Here is an 18,905-nt window from a genome sequence, read left to right on the forward strand (position 1 = left end):
CTTGTCAGACGCTAATCTTGACCATTCTGGAAAACGTCGAATAGATGTGCAGTTTCCCACTGCGCCTGTTATGGTCATGACATCACCGCCAGTGAGAAGAATAGGGTCACCTTTCGAGCAAGCTCACATTAAGTCCTGCCCAGTTATACCGTTCTTTGGTTGCCATATGTTAAGATGCATATGGACATGATGGAATGCTGATTCGTTATCGAGTTCTAGTTCGAAACGATGCTCTGACCGTCGTTTCATTATACGTCGTTTCGTTATACAATGTTTTATTAGTCAGTGTTCAGGCATGTAAATTCATCGCATAGCTATACCGTTTTGATACAGCTATACTGTTTTAGTTTTTTTTTTTTTTTGCGTCTGAACACGCTGTCTATTTCTAGCCAATATTCACATTTTCTTGCACTGGTTCCAATGACATCTGTGACCTCATGCATGTAGCAAGATCACCTTTGATTCTTCTGTTCCAGGGACTTTGGACAGTCCGCACAATGACATGGGGCTGTCTGTGCCAATCAGTACTCAAATCACACAAAGGGCTTACCAAGACTGCAGAGTCCTGGTTAAAGTGGCACAGTAATTAGAATAATGCGCTCATTTTCATGCAGGTTACATTCAACTATTGAACTCCAAGTTTTGTTAGGCTGTTAGCTACTCATCTTTAACAAATGCAAGAAAGCTAACATACCCGTGTCATGTTGACTTGTTCCAAAACCCATTCTACCTACTCTGTGTAAGAGAAAATGGTACCGGTACCCATTTAGTTGTATTTGTTTATGTATGAACAAGATTGTGTTTATCAGTCTCCATCTAAAGGGTGACGGGCATTGTTTGTTCAGTTTTTAATCATAGAATTTATTTTATATCAACATAGATTATTGTTCCCAAGATGTCACTTTTGTGTTCTTGTAGTGTTTTGAAAGACACCAACACATTTTGAGTGGGTAGCATATCTATAATTTGTCATGATGTAGTCAAATTTAGCTCAAAGGGCCCCCAAAAGAATTTTGAAAACAGTATCATTGAGACCAGGTACCAGGTACTCTTTACATGTCCTTTAGACCACATACAGTCCACCTGTAAAGGAATTCTATTTTAATAGTGACTGCAGTGGACAAGTGGTCTTTACATCCAGGTGACCAATACATCAGGTTAGACCAGATCTCTCCTCTGTCAAAAGAGATGGCAGATATTCAAATCTTAAATGTGCTCTTCAAGTTCATTGATCATTGCAATCTCTGCGATATATGAAGAAAAGAGCCATTCTACCCTATTAACCCACTGAGAACTGGCTGATTTTGCCACAACATGCATTTCCCATAGATACTTGCCCGAGTATACTCCAGACTCATCCTCTATGGGTTAAGTGTGAGAGGACACTCCTTCCTTGGACATATAGAGCCAAAATACACTTTGGATAGCACACAGCTAAAGGATAATCATCAGAAGATATGAAACTAACAAGATTTTGACTTCCACCAGACTTGGCCACCTGCCAGTAGATGACTTGTAGTTTGTTTTCAGTGGAGCACACTTGTCCACTGTACAAGCTTGCAGTTGTAACATGTTCGTGAATTCAGATGGTGACACAACATTTGCTCCTGCGGCAATTGCTCCGGTCTTATTTTCTCCAAGGACTTAGGGTTAGGGTTAGGGTTGTGATAGAGTCTTAAGTTAATAGTTTGATGTGAGGACTACATAGTAGGAGTAGGGTTAGGGTTATGTTTGTGGGTAGTCTATGTTTAGCTTAATAGTATGCAGATATCTCTTGGGAGCAGATACATCTGTATGCAAGATGGAAAGATAAAAGAAAATATTGAGTGTGTTCTTTTCAGCCACCATTTATTTAGATATTTCTTTTAATTACTGCTAAAGTTGGAAGGTAATCTTTTATTCAGTGACTATGTTGTTCTTCCCATTCCTTCTAAAAATATTTCATCTCGAAAGGAAAACACAATCGAGGGGAAGAGACTTGTAACTTTTATGACTAATGATAACCCCTCCCTTCCCATCCCGCCGCCCCCCTTTTTTTTTTTTGGAGGGGGGGGGGGAGAAAAAAGAGTTCCGGTTGTTTACCATGCCATCAACTGAATTGACAAATGTTGATTAATAGGTTGGAACATGGCAATGCCAAGGTCCCAGTGTTAAATAGGTCCAGTCATATTGACATAGAGGGAGGGTTACCTAATTGTGAAAATCCAGACTTAATCCCGACAAGCCTGTGCTTCCTTCCGTGCTAAGGCAAGGTAGTGGTTTTTCCACCCCTGGGATAGGGAGTGGCTACTCTTTAAAAGTTTGATCATTCTTGCAGGTATGCATATGTATGTTTTATTTAGCAGAAATGCGATATGAGTCCTTGTGGTAAAAAGATATGTGATGAAGAAGTGTGAGAGAGACGGGGGGGGGGGGGGGGGGATGAGGTCAAGTGATTTATATTTTGTTTCAACTTAAAAGAATTATCAATACACTAGCTGTTGATTAAGTGATTACATTGCTATATACAAGCACTCTTAAACCCCCGTCACTGTATTTGCACATATCTTTAATGCAACTCCTCATCCGTCAGATTAATCTGCATCTGCAACTGAAATGCACAGAGTTTAGTGAGAAATTCTACCCTAAAAAGGTGACCCAATATTCTGTTCAGTGTAAGGTTTCCTGTCAAAACACCAGCATTCGCCTGTGTTATTCACTAACGTAGAGCAATTACTATGTCGTAAGATTGGCATTCGTTGCAAATGCCCACAAATTATGTGGATATCCTTCGCTCATTATTCGACTTGGACGGAGCAGCCGCAAGCAGTGAAAAAAAAAAGTTGCTGCAATTCTTCAACAAGGCAGCTGAGTGATGTCAGGAATAAATCCGTGCCCTCGGATTAATCAGCTGCTGTTCTTTTGCCCAGCCTGCCGGCACTCTCTAAAAATATCGCGCCACAGTTTTCCCGGCGAGTACATTTTTAGTTAGGGCTCTGTCGAGCGCTGTCAGTGGTGATTGAAAGGTGTGGTGATTGTTGCATAATTGGATGTCACGACGTGATGCAATGTGACGACAGTGCGACTGAGAGTCTTCAGAGACACTTGGGTTGAGAAGTGCTAAGTGCCTGCAGGAAATAGAATATTTGGAAAGCCTGGTTGGAGGTCGTGAAGCTCTTCAGTCTGCGCAGTTCAGTTTTGGTCCTGTTACATGCTGTATCACTCTCTCTCTCGAATACACACATTGAGTGCTATCAACAGCGTTTTTCTTTTTGCTACAAGCTTGAACTCGACATCTGTGTGTATATATCATACAAGTGGTATGAATCAATGGTGACTCGGCCGGTACAGGTTGTGACTTCTTGATGTCATTGCATTTGTGGTCTGACTTGTGAGATAAAAGCAAAAACATTATGAATGAAGAATACTTTCCCTGCTATTTCTTTTACAGAATAGGTAGCGCAATTGTAATATATAATACATCGTATGTGATACAAAGGAATAATGGTAACATATATATTATATATATTTGTATAATGAGAAATTGGAAGGAGCAGTTGATGTAGCCATAGATTTCGACAGGTTTAATGGCCACCGAGCTTTGTATACACTGTATATTAGATAGATAGATAGATACTGTAAAACACGATATTTTTGTGGCATGAAATTTTCGTGAGTTTCCACTCAGTGCATATAGTGTAGACAAGAACTTTCACATGCATTTTAATCTCGCATATCTTGGCTCTCGCAAAATTAAATGGAACGTGAACATAATTCCTCGTTTTACAGTAGATAGATAGAAAGATAAAGAGGATAGTGTATGAATTCACATCCAACAGCATGCTTCTTCTAAAAAAAAGTCCCTTTGATGAGATAAGGAATTCACCAATTCTTTGACAGCATTTGGATTTCATGTCTGCAAGCTAAATTGCCCAGAATTGCCCAGGAAGGCCTGTGACAGCTATCCCCATTTTTTTTGTGTAATTCTTTGTGGGGGAGGGGGGAGGGGAAATTGGTTAGGAGGTGAAGGAGGACGAGGAAGAGATAGACTTATCCCTTAAAATAGGGAGACATCTCCAATTGTGGCCGGAGCGCAGACAAGGCCAAGTTAGCCCGTGGCTTCCTCTCCCGGCAAGCTCTCTCGGAAGCCGGTAATTATTCTGACATTTGGGCCTCGGACTTGCCCCTCCGGAGGGCGCTAATTTCAGTGGGTGGTAATTAAGCCGAACTCCTCTCAGCTCACCCCTTGGTGGGGTGTTTGGTGAGCCCCCCTTTTGCTCCGTATTGTTCTGAGGGGAAACCCTCCCTGACCTCTATATGTCTGGCATATTAAAAATCAAATCATATTTGTCCACTGAAAGATTGTTTATGTCACTATAAATAAATTTCAAATGGAGCTGAATGTCTGTGCTGAGTAGATAGTATGCTGAAAGAAAAAAATATTGAAAGAATATGGAGTGACATAATAGGTCCTTATTACCTCCACCCTGCCCTTTGAATCCTAGTCGTTTCTGCTCTGTGATTCCTGATGCTACATACGTCCTTATTCCACTACCTCATCTAATGCTGAATGATACCAAGTCTAGAGAGTGTCAAATCATATTATCAATGATTTACATACATACATTCCAGTGTATCCAGTAGGGATTGTGTGTGGCACCCAGTGTGTGAAGCAACCACCATGGCTGCAGCAACTGTACAGTGTAGGGCACCTACTTCACCCTCCTTGCCTAGCCCTTTGGTTGGGACTTCAAAGCTGCTGGTTCCATGTTTGTTTGTTTAAGCCCCATGCCTCAAACACATTCAGGATCATGATTCTGCCTCAGAAAATTTTTAGATAAACACACCCTAATTTGTCTTCTTTCTTTCTCATCTTTCTTCTGTTTCCACAGAGCCAGCAGCGCAACAGACTGGTAACCAATGCTCCAGGACCAAGAATGCCTGAAATGTATGTAGCTTTACAACAAAGAAAGAAAAAAAAACTTTGGTATTTACCAGTCTGAACCAGTTTAGGATTGTTCCAACGTACATGTACTTGAACCTGTGTCTGTGGAGGATGTGGTATTGTTTACCATTGGGAGCAGTGATTTAAAAAATGTGTCAGTCAGTTGTATCACAAAACATCCTATCATATAAAGATCTTGAAATAAAGCCTAAAATATGTCAGGAGATATCACTATTTTTCACAATAAACCATTACTGTGGATGGTTTATTCTATAAACAGTTTTATTATAAGTATTGTTCACATTTTGTATATTTAACAATACTTATCATTGATTAACTGATTAAAATTATTAAATTGGTTGTTTCTATCCTAACTCACATTTTAGCACTATTTTAAAGCACTAAAGCTGGGTTTTTGTTTCATCTGCAAGTGGTAGATAATGCCTAAAGATAGTGATTAAACCTTCTCCAGTGTTCTAATAGCTAATTAAGACGTAGCAAAGAGTGGAATTTGTGACGGCCCAACCCTGATCTTAATCCTGCCTAATCCCAACCTTCCCACCAATCAGAGCTACTCTTACTGTAATACTGACTAATGGAATAGTTTCATTGCCAGCATTAGCAAGTGGATCTAATGGGATTATCAAAGATATTGACATATTTAGACAGACAATGAATTTCTGGTTGAACTGTTTCCCAGAGATACAAGACTTCCTTAAGCTGTTCAAGTTTTTAGGATGAATTCTACTCAAAGCAGCATTGACGGGCACACACTTTTACATTTCATAATTATAAGTTCAGTCTTGTATTATAATCAATTCAAACAGTATCCAACCCCCCACCCCCCCCCCCCCCCCACATGAAAAAAGATAATTGCCAAAGACACAAAAACTAAAACAATTGTTTATTGAAATACAAAGTTTCATATTTCTTGGAGCCTTATTTTGCTTTGCAGAAAAAAAATACTGTCAGCTGATTCATTGACTAGATATTAATATGGACCTGTTCCTCACATTCAAATAATGTTTTTCCTAAATTTCTGTATAGTTTTCTTTAGGTGGTCCTGTATTTCACCACATTTATTCATGGTAGATATTTCCTTGAGGCACAAATTGCTTCAAAGAAACAACAACAAAAAGATAAATGTAGACATTATGTCAAAAAAAAATACAATGAGATTTTTACATTGATAACTTCCAATACAATTAAACTGTCTGAATGCTGTTTCATGGTCTAAAAATATAAAACATCTCTACCTATATTTTGCAAAAGACCCTGTTCAATTTAGTTAAGTGATCACAGAGAAATATGGATGGTTGTGCTGCATGTCATGGGTCTGATTCTTCCAAGTTTAGCACTTGCATGCTCTTGGAACTGCATATTAATGTGTGAACACAATGGACAGAACTTGGAGGGAAGGGATTCCTTACATGCTCTACAAAAATCCTCATTTTTCTGTGACCACTAAAGCAAATCAGATGGGGTTTTCTGTAAGATGTGGGTAGTAAGTTAAAGTTTCATACCCTGAAATTGTATTTGGATTGATCAACTATTTTCAAAGTTATCATTGCAGAGGGGTCCTGTTGTAATTTTTTATTTGTATTTTTTATTTATTTATTTATTTATTATTATTATTTTTTTTTTTTTGGGGGGGGAGAGAAGGACATGCAGTATATCATCTGCTCCTCCCTAGATCACTCTTGTTATATAAAAGATGATTTTGTACCTCTTTTCTTTCACTCCCTCCATCTCCACTCCCAAAGACCCAAGAACAGGGTGCGTCCTCCCATCAACCGGATCAACATCCCAGTGAGTAGCGAGCCTCCGGCCCCGCCCATCCCCAGCAGAAAGCCGGTGGAGCCCATAGAGACAGAAGAGGTTGGTGTCACTAGGCCCTTTGAGATGGAGAGAAAGGTCTCCCCTACGTCTCCCCTTCTCCCTCTATCATCAAATTGGACACAGCATAGCATGATTATGATATGTTAGTGCTTTATATCTTGAAACCTCTGACCATCTTACGTTCACATGACAAATTCAGGTACGGTGTAGATACAGTATCAGGGTATACAGAATATAATGTGTAAAGGGTCAGTACGACACCATACTGATGAGGACACCTATCAAATTAGATCGCTTTAACTCAGTGAGTGTTGCTGTATTTCTGACCAATGATACTGATAATCATCATGATAACAATTATGGTGATGATAATAGTAACAATAATGATAATAATGATAATAATGATAATGATGATAATAATAATGATAACAGTAGTATAATTGCTACTAATAGGTAGTAGTAGTAGAAGTAGTAGTAGTAGTAATAGTAGTAGTAGTAGTAGCAGTAGTTGTCATTGTTGTTGTTGAAGTAGTTGTAGCAGTAGTGCCATCATTACTATTATCATCATCGTTATTGTCATTATCATCAGTATCTTGGGGTTGTTATTTGTATTCCTCCAAAGAGTCACATCATCCTGAATTTACACTTGATAATCATATATTTTTAAAAGTCATTTAGTGGTGCACATTTCTAGCTATTTCTTAGATAGGTGTGTGTGATAGAGTTTTGCTTTATTAAAGGACATATGACCCGTAATTGACTGTCTGACTGTATCATTTTTCTCTCTTTCTTTCCTCTGCAATCAGGAATATGCTGTACCAGGTAAGCCAATCCATGACTGCACACATGCCAACTTTTCCCATTTAATAATTAGGAACATTTCTAATTAGTTTTTAAAGAAGAAGCTTCATACCACCTTGGGTTCTCATTTTTGTGCACACCCGCTAATGTTGATGTATGGGAGAATGGTGAAAACTCCTATTTTTGCATCATTTTCTCCCAGATATTCATATTTAACTGAATTGTAGGGTTGGCAGGTGTGTGATTCAATCAGAAGCACACAGACATGGCCTAAATGGTGTGCTTGAGAATTCCTTTCAAATGTTTGTAAATTGCTTTCTGCCTATATCAAGGTTATCGGTATTGTCACATGAATATCATATCTTTAATGTGCATAAATTTTTCTGCCATCATACTATGTAATGATTACGTTATAATATGTTGCAGTGATGGTGACTGGGTGATAAAGAGTATGTCAGTATTTCTTGCATTTGTGTCTCCATGCCAACCTTCTTTATTTTCTGATCTTTCACAGTAGAAGATGATGAAGCAGAGAATTACATCGAACCAGACGAAGTAAGTACTGAGCAGAATTGATCCCTGTGATGATGGTGGTGATGATGATGATGATGATGATGGTGATGTTGATGATGATGATGATGATGAGATGATGATGGCGCTGACAATGATGATGATGATGATGATGATGATGAGATGATGATGATGATGATGATGATGATGATGATGATGATGAGGAGGAGATGATGATGATGAGATGATGATGGTGATGATGATGATGATGATGTTGATGATGATAATGATAATATTGATGATGATGATGAGGAGATGATAAATACTAGAAGTCCTGTCGACTTTTGCATCCAGACTCTTGTTGGTGAATGGGGTTGCATGCATGATGAATGCAGGACATTATCAGCATGTAAGAAATAATGTGAATATAAGAGGCACTTTCACTCCTTTTCACCAAGCCTGTTTATTCACCAATCCGCCTTGGTAGCACGATCCACTGTGACTGCCATGTCCCACGCCTATATTGAATCAGAATGCACAAAAGATATCGCAACATGTTGCGGCCAGCCTGCAGGATACCATAGTGATGATATACACAAATTGATATCTGGATCAGTGCATAGCATACAGCTATAATTTGATCCATGTTGGATGATATCTAAAGCCAACTTTGAGTGACAATGAAAGCAACATTGGGTATTTACACAAGAGGGATTAGGAGGGTGACATGTGCTTATCATTGTGGTAGTACCGTACACTTTTCATCAGTATCAACCTGTTGAGGACGAACTGATTTTGCTACAACACGCATTTCCCACAGACACTTCCCTGAGTATACTCGAAACTGGTCTTCTACTGGTTAAGAAATTGTTGTTTATCCAAATAGTTACTTACATTCTATTTCTTTCTTTCTCTTCCATTCCAGGATGAAAATTATTTGGAGCCAGGAGGTGAGAATCACACTGTATTGAACATATACAGACAGATGGACACACACTCACACACACAAAATCATGTAGGATTTTATAGAGCAAACAAGTCAAAATATCCAAAAGATGGGATATCTTATTTCAAAGAATAAATCCTCACCAATGAGATTGTTTGAAATTCATCAGGCATAGTTATTTAATTTGCGTTACCAGAAGAGTAGTAATAATAAAGAGTATAAGTATACCCCAAGCACTGTGAGATAAATTTGTCTTTTTGTCAGTTTTCTAGGCTGATTTAGCTGAAAAAAATAACAAATTCGATCAATAATTTGACACTTTGATATTTCAACTGCATCCTCTCCAAATTTTATAGAGCGAGATTGTCTATGAATTTTGATATTTTTCATTTTTTATGGAGCTTGTTAGCACAATTTTTCTATGGGCCCGATGTATTTTTATGCCTCATTCCTGCATGCTTAAGTGTACCCACTCTTCAAATCTAATTTTCTCAAAGCTGTGTACACTTCGTGGCTAGTTTCTTTCTGTTTCTGTGATATGTTTTTGGAAATAAATGGGACAAATTATTGACAAGCTCAGAGTCTTGGGAATCTTGTAATTTCAGAGTAGAAGATTTGGTGCTTAGCAATTTCATCAGGCTTTCTTTTGTTGACTTACAGTGTATACATGTTACTAGTTCATTGAGTGCAATGAAATGGATAGACGCCTATATATTGATATTGGGATGTTGGCTTTGTATATTGGGCACAATTTTTTTCACTATTATTGTAGGATAGATTTGTTTTATTAAACTGGAAGCATTCTTTAAAGGAGCAACATGTCAAGATATTGATTTAAAGGGTGGGGGTAAGTAAAACTTAGATTTAAACAGGTTCTCTGAATGTTTGTCTTGATTTGCAGTACAATCACCACCACCACAGAAACCAAGCATTCAGAGAAGGGAACTCCCCTGTGTACCTGCTATGAGCATAGGGGCAAAACTCCCACCACGTCCATCAAAGCCTGGATCCCTTTCCCCCACCCAGGGAAATGCACCGCCCATTCCCCAGCGCCCCTCCCCGGTAGTTAACCGCTGGAACGCCCCGGAATCAAAAACGTCCAACTCGAATCTCCTGCCCGGCATGCCCAACGGAGACAGGCCGCGATCACCACCAAACCCAAGGATACCGGAACTGCCCAAGACGACGCAAATGAGCGACAGTGACAAGGAAAACGGCAACTTCTCTTCGGGACCTTCCGTGTCAAGCCGAGTGAACAATCTATTGAACAGATTTGAGGGCACTGACAATAACAACTCAGACAGGCCGTTTGCAAAGACTCCATGGCAAAAGCCAGAGAGGTCAAACAATTCAAGCAGTAATTTAATACAGAGAGTAACACCTCCTACTAGCAGCCCAAGGAGGACGGGCATGCCAGCGTCTACGATATCCACCACCTCTGCCTCATCCATTGGTAGCACCAGTTCGAGCGGAAGCGACGGCGCGCCACCACCGCCGAGGAAATTCGGAAAGCCCGGCGTCGAAGCAACCTGGTCCGACATGCCACCCCTACCAACACTTCCAACGCAACCTCCCCTCCCATCTCCCATCCCCACCCAGCCCCCTCTACCTGCTCAACCCAACCGACCTACACGTAAGTTTTGTACTCTTAAATCTCCCAGGTTATATCGGTCAATTTGTTTGTTTTGATCCGTCAAGTCCCAATTCTTTGGTTTTGTGCTGTGTGTGGAACTTTCATTTGAGTCCTATTTAGATCATATTACCGTTATTAAGTTTGGTTGCAGAATTGAGCAAGATCCTCAAAATTGCTTCTTCTCTAAACTTATCCTAGAATATGCACCACTTTTTCATGATTTATGTTAATGTTTCTGTCCATAACTGGAAAATTTTCTTCATATTTTCCTAATTTTGTACAAATTTCCAGAACGTAGCCAATTCCATCTAATGACTCAAAGGGATGGCATAATTATACCCCCGCCAAACGAAGTTTGAAGGGGGTATATAGGAATCAGCGGACGGTCGGGCGGTCGGGCGGTCGGTCGGGCGGTCGGTTGGGCGGTTGGGCGGTCGGGCGGTCGGGCGGTCGGGCGGTCGGGCGGTCGGTCCGTTGCAAATCTTGCGTCGCGAACTACTTCCTCAGTTTTCAACCGATTCCCATAAAACTTGGCACAGATGTGTGCCTTGGGTTGTAGATGTGCAAGACGTATTTTTTGACAGTACCCAAAAGTACGTTGCCATGGTAACGGCATATTATGGGCAAAAATGGGCACAAATCTTGCGTCGCGAACTCCTCCCACAGTTTTTGATAAATTTTTATGAAATTAGGGACAGATGTTCATCTGAATATGTTAATGTGCAAGACACATATTTCCGCAGTGGCAAAAAGTGCGTTGCCATGGTAACGGCATGTTATTGGTAAAATATAGGGCAAAATGCTTCATGGCAAAACTGCTTCATCAGTGTTCTTCCAATTCTCATGGAATTCATATTGAATGTTTGTCTTGGGATATAGGTCAGCATGACACATTTCTTGACAGTGACAAAAAGTATGTTGCCATGGTAACAGCTCACATATTATGAGCCAAAATGATGGAAAATTTTGTGTTGCAAACTACTTCCTCAGTTTTTGCCCAATTTCCATGAAACTTGGTACAGATGTGTGCCTTTGGTTGTAGATGTGCAAGACGCATTTTTTGACAGTACCCGAAAGTATGTTGCCATGGTAACGGCATATTAATGGCAGAAGATCAAGGAAAGATCTTGCGGATTTAACTACTTCCTCAGTTTTTTGACCAAAGCTTATGAAATGTGGCACACACCTTGATCTTGGTGGGAAGATGTGGAAGACATATTTTTCGGACGTGTCGGAAGCTGCGTTGCCATGGTAACGGCATATAAATGGCAGAAGATCAAGGAAAGATCTTGCGGATTGAACTACTTCCTCTGTATTCGACTGAAGCTCATGAAATGTGGCACACACATTGGTCTTGGTGGGAAGATGTGCAAGACATATTTTTTGGACGTGTCGGAAGCTGCGTTGCCATGGTAACGGCATATTAATGGCGGAAGATCAAGTAAAGATCATTCCTTGGGTAAGACTGTCGTCACGGGGCGGGGGTATTAATCACCTTCAGTGATATTTCTAGTTAATATCTAGAGTTGCCAATTTGATTGCGACAGGATAGTTTTTGATAAATTTTTTAATAATTAAAATTTTTCAGCAGCAAAATTACCCAGGAACTTAACAGGTTATATGACATTGAAAGTTATACTTTGTTCAGTTTGGAATGTGTTTTTAGAGCTGTGTGAGTGCGATGAAATAAAGTTACAGGTAAATTGGTTATTCGAGTGTAACTGAGTGGCTGAATCTGTGAGATATCTTAAATTGGCAGTAATGAGTAGAGAAATTATGCAGCTGTTCCAGTAGTGAACATCGAAGTGTCGTTTTTGTTTTTGTTTGTTTTTTTAGTGTGTGGTCACACCAATATTATATATATATTTTCCCGGCTTTTTTCCTTATCATTTTTATTCTTTGATCTTGGTAGGGGAAGAAAACTAATTTGACTAAGTGAGCCTTGTCAGTTTGTTTGAATTTAGAGAAGACTTTATTATCTTTGTTATATTTTTCTATCTGCAGTTATTGGTAATATTTCTTCCTGGAGTTGTGATATACGTACCGTGTACAATTGTGCTGGAGATTAGTGGAACCAGTGATAAACGCGAAGCTTATTGCAGTGAAGTAAATTTGTCGACCTTTGCAGTGCGTAAATTCACATTGTGGTAGTCATTGTGATTTGCAGTCTTTAATATTCTTCTTTGATGCAGGTACTATTGTTGAACAAAATATTATACTGGTTGCTCCATCAGAAGAGCACGGGCACAGGCTGTAACATGATTTCAAAATCATTATGTATTCACAAATAGTCATATGTGACCCTGCATCATAAAACCAACAAAAAGTCACCAGGCATGGATTTTTTGTTGAGAGCAGATTCTAAAAGAGCAGACTTTCAGCTTTAAAATGATGTATAACTCAATTTGAATGGACTCTCCAAACCTACCCCAATATTGGAACGAAAGCACATGCTCCGGAGAAGTGTGAACTGAGAAAATAGGATCTGAAGTACAGGGTCTGTACAAGCGATTAATCTTTACTAAGCCGTGCCAGCTGTGCGATGAATGGAACAAAAAACAGGATGTTAAAGACCAGAGCAACAACAATGAAGGAATTATCAAAATTAAGCTGAAATTGAGCATGCTATATTAACTCACGCTGTCCATGATTGATATAAAATTTCAAAGTAGTAGCATTATCCTTTCTGAAGTTATCAGAGTTGAAAGTGAAGAGTATGTACGGGATTTTAAAGAAATGAAAAGGGGGCTCTATATTGAAATCACACCTAGTCACACTATTCTACAAAAAGTGTTCCGAGAAAAATAGCTGAAAGCACAATTTCCTGTTCGCTTTATGATCCCAATCTTTAGCAGAATGTAGAAGAAGACTTGCTCTTTCAGAAAATATGAAAAACTCAAGATTGGCTAGGTTGACCCAGTTCACCTATTTTCAGTCCTCACATAAAATCAGTGCATGTGACTTTTTGTTGGTACTGTGATGCATGGTCACATTGTTATAGTCATATGTAATTCTTGTCAATACGATTCTGGCAAAGCATTTGTTTTATGGCTCATTCCGCTCATATATTTCCCTGCCACAGCTCCTGCACCAGGTCTGGAACCAAACAAATCCTCCCTGATGAAGATTGCCGGAAAGAACATTCCACCTGTGCCTAGAGCAGTCACCCCGCCTCCTCCCAGTGAGCCGAGCCGACCATTACCTCCTGTGAATCCTGGGGTTAGGGCGCTTCAACCTTTTTCTGGTGTCGCTGTTTTATTTATGTCTCAATCATTTTTTTCTGTATAGAGAATGCTACATTTTGTTTATGACCCATTTAACAATATTGTATTTAGAAAAGATCAAATGTTTACATTGTTGCTTTGTGTTTACACTTCCATGACAATCGAGGGTCGCGTATCACAATACCAACCAAAAGTTGCCCCCACCGGTGTAAAGTTTCTAGTTTAGGTTATATTCTGATGGATGAGATTCCCAGTTTTAAAATGATTTGCAGCTATTCAAAATGAGATGTTCCTTACAAGTAAGTGACAGAAGATCCAACTTTCAGTGACCCCTACTTTGGAGAAATGGGGCCCTGTTATTCAAACTAAGGGCCAGTGAACGCACCCTGACTCACTCTTAATTATATACACACAAAAGGAGGTTTACATCTTCTTGATAGCTGCTGTTAAGAGATTATCAGGGTATTTAAAAACTTGAAAGAATCATCAGGCGGATATTTTCAATGATGTTTTTAAATTATCTTCTTATTTGAGATTAAATCTATACATTATGGAATTGCGTTCACTTTGCACAGAAAGTAAGCCATTGTTTGATTATTCTGTTTATATTTTGTTCAATGAAAAAAATGTTGTTGCAAAATTGAAATTGAATTGAATCAAATGGAATATCTTTTCTCAGCCTGACGATGGCATAGAAGGATATCCCTGGTACCACGCGGACATCGATCGGGTGGAGTCGGAAAGAATTCTGACAAATTGCAGGAGAGTGAGTATTATGCAGCTGCACTCTCTTTAATTAATATTCCTATTGGAATATTAATTCCAATAGGAGAATGTGTCTTCCATTGAAAGATACATGCTTTTCACTGCTTGGTTAGTTTCAGAATAAATGGCTGTATGAATGAATAGAGACCAAACACACTTTTCTTTCTGTAGTCTGTTTTCATTTAAGACGTATTAATTGCTCAAATGATTAACTAACTTTCACTTGAATATATATGAAACAGGCAAATGAAAATTTCAATGCAAACGTCATCCATTTGAAAACAAATTTGCATAAATCACAATAAAAGAATTATTTCTAGAGAATTAAATCAGTAGTCAAACTCAAGACACTTTAAGATACACACACACATATATCAATATATCTGCTCGGAGTCTAAGAAGACATTGGTTCACAACAGTAGTCATTAGGAAACTCTGTGAGAGACGTTTTAACAAACAAGCAGAAAGAAACGTTAACCCGTTGAGGATGGTTTGATTTTGCTACAACACACATTTCCCATAGATGCTTGCTCGAGTATACTTGGGACTCGTCCTCAACAGGTTAAAACAGCATCTTTTACGGAGTTTCCTTAATTACTTCTGTTATAAATATATGTATATTCAGATGGTGCATACGTATATGTGTATATTTTTTCTGGCCTTGTGTGCATAGTTTGTGACCCCCTGGAGTGCTAACACGTTGATTCCTAAGAAAAGCTTTATCTTTGGAATAAACTTGATGTGATCTGTTTTTTACCAGTGTTATGATTTTTCTGTCTTCCCCCCCCCCCCCCATTTCTCTCTCTTCTACTTCCCATATCTCAAACAAGAACGGGGCATTTGTTGTGAGACCGGGCAAAGACAGGCAAAACAAGCCGTTCTCGCTCTCGCTGTGGTACAACGGTCGGGTGAGGAATCTCCAGATCAGGCACAGGATGGATAGGAAGTACGCCCTCGGGAGTCAGAAGGATCACGAAATTGTGAGACCCCAGGAAACAAACACACGTTAGGCCCAAATTCACAAAGATGGTACAATTGAAACCATGGTTTATGTAAACTTCTTCTGTGTAAATTAATATAAGTGACAGATTGCATACGCCAACAGACGTCCAGTAGCAAACGCGCATTGATACACGCATGTCAAAGGTACATGTACGCCTATTTCGTGCTTATTTTAGACTGTGGTCTAAATATGTACTGTGGCCTAAGTTCAAGCCACCTTTGTGAATTTGGGCCATAATGTCCACTGCAATGCATGCATGTGAAGTAGCTTACAGGTTTATATTAACTCTAGTTCTATAGACCTTTAACCATTCAATGTTTAATCCCACACCATGTACAAGATACAACTGTATATAAATATTTGATGGATGAGGTGAATTTAAAAAAAAAAAATTCATCTGTTGACAACCAGAAGGGTGTTATCGCAATTTTGGGGGTATTGAATTATTGGTATCACATTGTGGAGCTTGATCTCTTCTACATTATGGTGTCAAATTTTAATTATTTTCATTTTCAGTAAAATGTTCAAAATCAAAAGCACGAGGGTGCTATTTTACCAAATATTTGGAGCAGTGCTTATAAATCTACCCACTTTTGATTAAATAAACTTTTATTTCATGAAGATTTATCGTTTCGTTTTTATTTACGCTCAAATTTAAATATGTGATAGCGTCCTTCTGCTTCTCAGCCGATGATATAATGATAGTTGCTTCTTCCCTGAAGAAAGAGAAATAATGAAATATTTAGAAATATGGAAATTTTGCATATATTCACAATATTATAGTGATATTAGTAGCAACTACATGCAAAATTAGAGGAGATGATAATGTTTTGGTCATGCATGGCTTTCATTGTCATACAGAGGCATCGTCATATTGCAGCTAAATTTTTAATTTTGACATGAAATCAGAGAGAAAAATGTTCATGTTTTCCTCAATTTTTTTATTATACTGCAATAACTTGGTTCTTAAGGGCTTTTTGTAGTGAGCGAGTAATTGATTTGTGAAGAATGCAAAAAAAAAAAAAAAAAGAATGGCAAAGTTAGGGTTATACAAAGATTCTGCCATTGCCATGCACACTTTGGGTAGGTTATGTGCAACTGACAAAATCTTGATGCACTTTTTAGAACAATCGCGAACATATCTCAAGCTGGAATGCTGGAAACATTCGGTAGAAATCTTGCAGCATAAATATAAACGTTGGACTTTGCAATTTTTTTGACATTCGCATCCTTTACAAATCATTGGTGTGCTCTGTGAAAACAGGCCTTTAGGAGGAAGTGTTGTAGTTTCTATTAAGTCATTAACCAAGAACAAATATAAATTTCAGTGGTAGTTTTGTCCACAAAGCAGCGGGACAGTAGTGAGCTGGTATAACATCACCACCTCAGCTTATTTGCATAATTATGTGGCTGCAACCAGTATCACAATTTTTCTGACAACATGTGTACTTACAGGCTTTGTGGTGAAAATTTTGTGTAGTATGAAAAGTACACATTCCTTCCACTTGCTACTGACATATGTTGAGGGTAATATTGTTCCACCTGCCTTTATATATGAAAGAAGTTAGCCAAGTGCTTTTCATAATGCTAGAAAAATGAAACTGTGTTGAATTTTCTTCATATTTCATTTATATCAATGTTCGTGTTTGACATCACAAATTTTTGCCGTCTTCTTCTCTAGTGACGGTGTTACCAAAACTTCAAAAATTCATAACTATTGCATGGATTTTCTGATTTTTATCAAACTTTGCATTGTCTTAACTATCAATATTTTTGCATTCACTCAATTCTCATGTATATTTGGGAAACATCCCCTTTAAGTTTTAAAAGAATACCACAGGGAAACCACGAGGAGTCATTCACATTTTTTGTTGTTCTCATGCATGTCCCATAATTCCACTCTCTTCAATTTGTATGCAGGCATTTGACACACCTGTTCAGCTAATTCAGCACCACATGACCAACCCACTCATCTTGGCGCAGGACCAAGGAAGAACGATGTTGACAATCCCGGCGCCCAGGTTCTGACAACCGATCACCTGCCTTCCGACGGACTCTCAGATCTATTTTTCCTTTTTGTCGCCTACTCCGAACCCTCAGGCAACTCTGTTTTAATAAGTGTACCGCTCGTGGAAGATATCCATACTGTGTATTGACAGTGGGGGAGGGCTGGTCCCCTGTAGGGATTGCTGTGTGTGGGACTAGTCCTGCTAGCAGCACAGGAGTTGAGCCTGTATTGGTGATGAAAACGTGAAGTCCTTGTCCAGTGGATCAAAGCGAGTTTGTGACAGCAATATCGCCTTGCACAATAGCTTCCAGATTTCTGACAGGACTACAAAAGGGAAACTTTGCTACTACAGAGGTGAAGATGAATAATGGACAATGAAGCTTTGCAGAAAACATTTGTTTATTGCGCTGTGTTTTGAACATTGTAACCATTTCATCTATAACCTCATTGTCTCTTTCATTTGCTGTGAAGTTACTATGGCTACAGCGCTGATTACGATCACACCAAGCTAGCCCTGACAAAGTAACATGTATGCGTCCATGTTTCCTTGTTGCAGTAACTCGTTTGTTCTCATTTTCATGTGAACTGTAAGGCGTGTTGTGAGTAGTGCACTGGTAAAAAAAGAAATGAAATTAGAAGATCTAGCTCTTCTTGGTTTAACTATCAGTTATTTTTCTTTGCTGTTCTGTAACAAGGCACTGGAAAAGTAAAGCATAGCCCCATGATGACTACTTTCCAATATGTACTTGTAGCCTAAAAACCACAATGTTTACTCTTGATTTACTCATTTGAGGCATATCCATTATCATGTCATAATTTTTCCGTTTGTGTGTTGACAAATGAAAATGTATACCCACTAAGACAGCATACATTCATATTTACCAATATGAAATTTCCTATGTCTGTCAGAGATGGTTCCTTTTTGCTGCAGTAATTTGATGGCAGTAGGTAATTTGATGATGAAATAAGCCAGATGTGTGGAGGCTGGTCTAAAATGAGTGTCATCCTTAATGAGCTAAAAGATGTCGCGGCTCAAGATATACTGTGATATTTATTGCACCTTGCCTTGTGACCAGCAGGTATCTGTTTTTAAAGATACAAGGAGTGGTTACATGGTGTAGATGTATCAATAACGCTAAAGAAATCATGAGCTGATTCAAAGTGATACGGCAGCTAATCTAACATTGTTTGCTTTTCAGATCAGAGATCAAATACTGTAGTCATCACATACATTTAGCTTACTAGTAGATTT

The 18,905-nt window shown here is 38.9% G+C and overlaps 1 protein-coding gene across 1 annotated transcript in view; it reads left to right on the forward strand.

The window, feature by feature from the left end:
• The window catches only part of LOC139717816 (uncharacterized), a 161,181-nt gene extending 143,312 nt beyond the window's left edge, over positions 1-17,869 (forward strand). The window contains exons 14-23 of the mRNA XM_071629314.1: positions 4,872-4,927; positions 6,688-6,802; positions 7,570-7,585; positions 8,079-8,119; positions 9,000-9,024; positions 9,922-10,653; positions 13,736-13,872; positions 14,557-14,643; positions 15,473-15,622; positions 17,566-17,869. Coding sequence (XP_071485415.1) covers positions 4,872-4,927; positions 6,688-6,802; positions 7,570-7,585; positions 8,079-8,119; positions 9,000-9,024; positions 9,922-10,653; positions 13,736-13,872; positions 14,557-14,643; positions 15,473-15,622; positions 17,566-17,673 — 1,467 coding nt within the window. The 3' untranslated portion in view covers positions 17,674-17,869. The remainder of the gene's footprint in view (positions 1-4,871; positions 4,928-6,687; positions 6,803-7,569; positions 7,586-8,078; positions 8,120-8,999; positions 9,025-9,921; positions 10,654-13,735; positions 13,873-14,556; positions 14,644-15,472; positions 15,623-17,565) is intronic.
• The last annotated feature ends 1,036 nt before the right edge of the window (positions 17,870-18,905 follow it).

Source organism: Diadema antillarum, unplaced genomic scaffold (assembly GCF_040938485.1).
Source record: "Diadema antillarum isolate AM-2024a unplaced genomic scaffold, OU_Dant_1.0 scf00000083, whole genome shotgun sequence".
Classification (NCBI taxonomy): domain Eukaryota; kingdom Metazoa; phylum Echinodermata; class Echinoidea; order Diadematoida; family Diadematidae; genus Diadema; species Diadema antillarum.